Source organism: Chrysochloris asiatica, unplaced genomic scaffold (genome assembly GCF_000296735.1).
Source record: "Chrysochloris asiatica unplaced genomic scaffold, ChrAsi1.0 scaffold00257, whole genome shotgun sequence".
Lineage (NCBI taxonomy): Eukaryota > Metazoa > Chordata > Mammalia > Afrosoricida > Chrysochloridae > Chrysochloris > Chrysochloris asiatica.
Window position 1 is genome coordinate 23,968 of NW_006408775.1, and position 6,729 is coordinate 30,696.

The following is a 6,729-nucleotide window of genomic DNA, read 5'->3' on the forward strand; positions in this document are numbered from 1 at the left end:
ACTGAGGCAGAGCTTCTTAACATGACTGTCCCACCCAAGGCCTGCAAATAGGTTGTATCTTTCTTGGCAACTTAGATCTCACTTCAACGCTTTGGTACAGTGAGCAAGGTTGACCATACCCTAATCCTAAACCTGACCCTAACCTAATTCTTAAGTTTTAATTCAAACCCCTATCCCATAACCCCTAAAGCGGAATCCAGGACCCCTAAAGCTGAACCCAAATGCTGAACCTAAATCGGAACCAAGACCCTAAACCTGAACTTAAGCCTGAATCAGAAACCTAAGCCTGTTCCAGACCCAAACTCCAAACCCTAAGACCTAACTGTAAGGCTGAACCAGAACCCAACTCTGAAACCATAAAGAGAGATGAAGTTCTGATCCACACTACAACATGGATGAACCTAGAAATCATTGTGATAACTGAAAGACAACATACACAGACGACCACATTTTATGTAACTCTGTTTATTTAAAACACCCACAATAAACACATCCACAGAGACAAAAATTAGATCCACAATTACCAGGGGCTAGGGACAGGGAGAAATGAGTTACTAACATGTTTTAAAGGTAGATAGAGGTGGTGTTTACATAACATTGGCAATCACTGTAAATGGTTAATCTTATGTGATTTTTGCCTCAATTAAAAACAAACAGAAAGCAAGAACCAAATCTTTGCACACCTTCAGCTGGTGATGTCCAACATCCTTCACTGTCCAGCCAAAGTCTGGACACACAGCCACACTCTTCACACCTCAGCCACCAGCTGTTCTGTAACCATGGCCCTCCAGCCCCTTGCTGGACTATAACCCTGTCTTGGCACAAGTTTCAGAGCGTCATCCCAGCTCATTCAGGGCAATCTAGCATTCTCTGAATGCCACCTGCAAAGTGCCGTCACCCTGAGTGGAGGCTAGAGCTCAGGATGCCAGGGTCCAACTTCCAGACACAGTCTCCAAATGGGACAGTCGGGGGAGTTTGTGGTCAGACAAAGAACGTGCATCCCCACCACACAAGAGGCGTGTCCCCGCTGTATCCGAGCTGCAGGTGGTCACAAAGCTGCTGTTATAAATACACCATCCTGGGGCTACCCCGTGGGCTCCAGGAAGTGGATTCATCGCTAATACTTTTAGATTTGGTCAGCACACTTCCGCCCACACCCCTGCCTGCCTCAGACACACTCGGGGGGCCTGTCCCACCTCCACTGAACCCCAGGGCTTCACATGCACACAAGGGTGCTGCCCATTAGGAATAAAGGATTGCAAGTGCTCCTTCCAACTGGGACCGAGAGCATTCCAGTTCAAACCTTCCACTCCCCAGACCCCAGTTCCTCCCTGGGAGGAGAAGCAGCCCCCAGTCCCTAGCCCAGCAGCCAGCCCTCCTGAGCCCTGAAGGGACCATGTGCCCCTAGAGGCTGGGGCACCTTCTGCTCCATCTACTGTCTCTGCTTGTTGCTGGGCATGAGCACTCTGGCCCCAATTTTTGACCTTGTGGAGCCAGGGAAGGATGAGGGCCGGGAGCAGGGGGGGTGGGGGACAGGGGCCTCCTGAAGCCTGTCACCAGCATCCTATTCTGCTGACACCCAAAGATCCCACCCCTGCACACCTCCTGAGGACCCCTCCCCCCAGCCCCTCCTTCCAGTCTTGCAGCCTTCTGCAGTATGGGGCAGCCACTGTGTCCTCTAATCTCAGGAAGGTGCAAGGGATGAGGCATCAGCTGGTTAGGATAACCCACCTGTGGTAACTGGTGGGGGCATCAAGGCTAGGAGACGGCTGTGGGACCCAAGTAGACAGAGGACACTAGGCATGAATAGGTGCTGCCGAGGGCCCTCTCTATAGCAGTGAGAGGAGGACAGACCCACAGTTTGCTGACAGTAGAAGGTGCTCATGTAGCCCCTTCGCTGGGGCCCTGACTCCCACTCTGACCAGCTCCCACTTAGGAGCCTCTGTGCAGGTCCCCCTGATCCCCCTGGTCCCAAGAAAGCCCGCAGACCAAAGCAGGACTCTGCATGAATCCTGGGGGCGCTGAGGGCTGGCATCCCCCATAGTAGCCCAGGGTGCAGTAGTCATCACTGTTGCCCTCTGAGTCTGGGGGGCCTGGCCTGGTGGAGGACACAGGGGCCCAGTCCTCCTGTGGCAGATAGGTGGATGGCTGTTCCCCCCACTCCAGGACCCCTGCTGGTATCACATCCTCTGAGACCAGGGCAGATGGGCCCTTCTCCTCCACCAAGCAGGAAGGTGACCAGATGAGCAAGGCCACAGCCTCTCGGCAGCTGGGTCCTGGGGCTCCCGGCTGGGTGATGGCACCCTCTGGGCTCAGCTGCAGACCCACTCGGTGGGCCCCTGTCCAGGTCTGGAATACAGTATGGTGGGAGAGGGTTAGACTAAGTGCCCTGAGATGGACCTCCAGCCTCTGCCCCTCAGCAGTTCATCCACATGGTGCAGATGGTGATAGGTACAAAGGGCAGAGGACCCCCCTTTCAGCACTGCACCCCCACCTAAGCATGTACATATCCATACAGAGACAGGAGCCCCCTGTCTTGGCCTTCTCAGAACTCCAGCCCTGGTACTCCTAGAGATGGACACAGGTGTCTGATGTGCTGCCATGTGTGTCCCCACAGGACGCTGTGGGGGATGCAGAGTCCAAACAGGGCAGTGGTGCCACCTGTACCCAGGGGCCAAGGAGGCACGTACCCTGCCAAGGCTAGCACTCTGAACTAACCACCAACCCTACACACTGTCTTCAACCAGGATTGGAGCCATTAGGACAGAAAGAAACAGGAAATACAGAAAGCTAGATCTTTGCACATTTGAAACACTGTAAATTTCAACCCATCAGCTATACAAAAAAAGTTCAAAGCACCAACAGAGACCCTGAGCCCACATCCTGGGCCTCCGGACCTCAGGACCAGCTGTGCACGCACCTGGAAATTCCCATGGTGCACCGCATAGAGAGGCTGGAAGAACGCAGCTGGAGAGGGCACATGTTGCTGGAGGGCCCTCTTCATTCTGTGTCAGGAGAGGACGGTCAGCCCTGGAGCCAGATGACCCTACAAAACCACCCCCTCACTCTTAACTCTGTCCTGCCTCTGCCTTCTGGCTGTGTCCAGAGAGAGGTCACTTGTAGGTGACCTCCGTGGACCTGGTCTGTACTGGGCATGTATCTTCACACTGAGATCACAATGGTACCCTGGGAATACAGTGACCACCTCAGCCTCTATCACAGACAGTTCCCAGCTGCCTGCCCTACCTGGTCTGAGACTCCCACCCAATACATCCTAGTCCAACTACCACCTCCCATCTCTCACCCTAGAGCCCTCCTCCCTTCCACTTCCCCTGCCAGTTCAGGCAGGATCACCTCCCTCTGGATACCCATGCCCACCTCCATGAAGGCCCCCTTGTCCCCTGTACACCAACCATCCCTCTAGAAGCATAAAGAGACCCTTCTTCCAGCACTTTCTATGCTCCAAGGAAAGCCCTAGCCACATTTCTGTCCAGCTGTCCTGCCTCCTCTTGCCTCTGCATGCTGGGTTCTGACCTACCACCTGGTACTTTTGACCTGACTAGGCCTCCCCTGTGCCCCTATAATGTGACACCCTGTATCTTGCTCTCTGTGCCCACCCCCACCCCAGCCCAGGGCCTGAGTGAGACACACCAAGTGTCCAAAAATGTTTTCATAGAAGAGAAAGAAAACTGCCAAGCCAAAATGGGAAACCAGGCATGTGATGGGGAACTTTGAGTGCCCCTCATCACTGGGGTCCCTCATCAAAGTCCTGGCTGCTGCCAGTCACCTCTTCCTCTGGTAACCAGGGAGCCCCGCTGGGCTCAGTGCCATCAAAGACCAGAGATTGGACGGGAGAAACAAAGGAACATCCAAGGCTTGCAAGTTTGGCCCCCTGTCCCCACCACCACACTCAGCTCACATACCTGGGTGAGAGCTTGAACAGAAGGTAGGTCAGGCCCGTCAGCAGAAGAAAGAGTGGCACAACCACTAGTGTGTTGTCTGGCCATCCCCAGGGTGGAGTCCGGGGGTCTGTGAGCAATGGGGCCAGGGCTGTGAGCAGCCGCGGCGTGGGGGCCTAGGGGGCAGGGTTGGGGCCACTGGAAAGTCTGTTTCCTGCCTCGGTTTCCCCACCTGCAATTTGGGTGTCAAGGTCGGAACTTCCCAGTACCTTGTGTGCAGGCATGGGTCCAGTCACCCTACGTAAAAGGTGGTATCCAACGCCCAGAGCAAAGGACACAGTCCACACATAGCTACGTTCACTTCCTATGGGAGCTAGCGGGTCTCGGGAGTCTCTGCAGTTTGGGGGTGAGGGTGAAGACCTCAGGGAGGGGTTCCAGAGTAAGGGGAGCAGGCAGGGGAGCTGCCTCACCTGTTCTTGGGGGAGCACGGAAGTACACGGATGAGCTCCACTCACTCCAGGGGCCCTCGTAGTGCTCCTCCTCAGCTGTGCCCTCTTCCTGGGCCATCTGTACACGCAGCCTGGCCTCATAGGTGGAGCCAGGGTCCAGCTCCACAGCTTCCAGGGTGAGCCGGGTCACCCCGACAATGTGGTCCTTGTGCTGGGCCCACTGTGGGGTTGGGACAGATAGAAATCGCTGGAAGGACTAGAGGTGACCAGTTGGGGTCAGTCCTTAAGGGTGTACAGGGACATGCACACAGACACTAAGGTACACCTGTGCATACCAACCCCACTGTCATCGAGCCAACCTTGACTCAGAAGAGACCTGTATAGGGTTTCCAAGACTGTCAGCTCTCCCCTGACCCTGACCCTGACCCTGACCCTAACCCTAACTCTGACTCAGAAGGAGCTTGTTGGGTTTCCAAGACTGTCAGCTGTCTCCTGTGGAGCTGTTCCTGGGTGTGAAGAGCCCAACACCTACACATCACGCCTATACACACACAAGCACACACGCATATCCATGCAGGACACTCCCCTGGTCACACGTGCAGGCACACATCCCTGGTCCTCATACCAGATCCCCCCATGCTCCATGCTAATATCTCCCAGTGTGGGTGGGCTGTCTGCCAGGGGAAGCAGGCCAGCCTTACCTCCCAGGTCTCTTCCTGTCTCTTGAAGGCCAGCTCATAAGCAAAGAGCCCACCCATGGGCTCCAGGGCTGGGTTGATGCTCCACGTCAGCACACAGTAGTCAGAACTGACGTTGCTCTGCAGGTCAAATGGGGGGTCCAGCTTGACTGGAACCGAGGGAGGCACATGAGGCTGCAGCACCGGCCCTTCCCAGGTCTAGTGCTGGGCCTCACTTGACAGAATGGGGGGGGGGGGGTCACGGGCTGAAGCCATTCCCCTCACCGTGTTTCCGGGGCAGATACTGGGCCTCCAGCAGGCTGACCTGCTCCTGCCCAGCACCATGGCAGTGCAGTGTGATGGTGAAGCTGTCACTAGGAACCAGGACCTCCTCGGGAGGCAGCTCCACAGAGCAGGCACTAGCTCGGAAGACACACCTGTGTTTGCTGCCTGGGGCGTGGTGGCTACAAAGGGAAGACACATCTGTTCACAGCAGTATTGTGGAGACCAACCCCAACCCCTGCTCCCACCCACGTGTGCCTGCCCTTCCCCTCACCTGGTGAGGAGGAGAAAGGGGTCAGTGTCCTGAACCAGTGCCAGGGCTGCCCAGTAGCAGTCAATCCGGAGGATGTTGTTGTTAAGGCAGGTAACAGCGCCAAGCCCAGGCCCTGGGACAGTGACCGAGAGGCTGTGGCAGGAAGGGTCCTAGGATAATTCACTGAGGGCAAGGATGGGGACCCTCACACTGAGCATGTCCTGGGGGGCAAGGTCGGCGGGACTGAATCCAGGCAGATCCCGGGGCCAGGCCCCACAGACAATGCACCCACACACAGTCTTGAAAGATCACAGACCCACCCACCCAAGCAACTGGTCCTCACCTGGGGGACAGGCTCCCCAGCAGACGCAGGTACAGATACAGGTACAGACCAGGAGCCAGGTGCCCACTTCCTGCATTAGGGCTTCACCCTGCAAGGTCCAGCCTGCAAGACATCCCACCCATGAGGTGCTCCCTTTAAAGATTGCTCCCCGTGAGGTCCTCCCCATGAGGGGTGCTACTGAGAGATGCTTTCTGTGGGGAGCTCATCATTAAGGGAACTCCTCTGAGGTCTTCCCTGAGAAGTACTCCCCATGGAGGATGCTCCCTGCAGAGTCCTCTTCACAAAGTGCTCCCTATGAACTCCTTTCTGTGAGCATGCTCTCCCATCCGATGTTTCCCTTGGGGCGTTCAGAGGGCTTACGCCTGAGGCAGGTGGGACCACCATTGCAATTTCATCTATTAAACTCCCATTTTCAAGTCACCTGACCTGCCCAGACTCATGGCTGCCACACTCCTGGAAAGGAGTCCTATCTCCGTGTCTTCTGAGAAGGCTCCTGACTGTGCCCACGTCCCACCCCGCAGGGGAGGCAGGCGGATCATTGTGGATCACAACGGTGAGTACCAGGAGCTTATGGGTAATGTATCTCCTCAATTCTCCTAACAGTCATGTGAGGTAGAGGACTGTGAGAGAGAGACCCACACCCCCTCCTGTCTGTCTCTCCCCTGAGTTCTGCACAGGAGGGTAGAGGGTGACACGGCAGGGGGTTCATGAAAGAAATTGTCCTTCTAAACTGGCCCTGCCCTGGGGTATCCCAGCAAGAAGAGCACCCCAGGCAAGCCCCAGGAACCAGGCTGGGTATCAGGAAGTTCATGGGTGCTAGGGAGGC

General features: G+C 55.9%; 1 protein-coding gene across 1 annotated transcript; it reads right to left on the reverse strand.

Annotated features, from left to right (window-relative positions):
- Positions 1 to 1,932: 1,932 nt before the first annotated feature.
- Positions 1,933 to 6,069, reverse strand: IL9R (interleukin 9 receptor). Its single transcript, XM_006873912.1, has 8 exons — positions 5,877 to 6,069; positions 5,582 to 5,693; positions 5,311 to 5,489; positions 5,050 to 5,195; positions 4,370 to 4,568; positions 3,924 to 4,029; positions 2,921 to 3,005; positions 1,933 to 2,349 (listed from the first exon to the last, which is right to left on the reverse strand). The coding sequence occupies exons 1-8, from the start codon at positions 6,067 to 6,069 to the stop codon at positions 1,933 to 1,935; spliced, it is 1,437 nt and encodes a 478-aa protein (XP_006873974.1).
- Positions 6,070 to 6,729: the final 660 nt, after the last annotated feature.

Coding starts and splice junctions, on each gene's coding strand:
- IL9R (XM_006873912.1), bottom strand. CDS start 6,069: ATGGGGAGGACCTCACGGGGAGCAATCTTTAAAGGGAGCACCTCATGG. Junction 5,694..5,876: donor CCAGTTGCTTGGGTGGGTGG/GTCTGTGATCTT, acceptor TCACTGTCCCAG/GGCCTGGGCTTGGCGCTGTT. Junction 2,350..2,920: donor TGCACCATGGGAATTTCCAG/GTGCGTGCACAG, acceptor ACTGTATTCCAG/ACCTGGACAGGGGCCCACCG.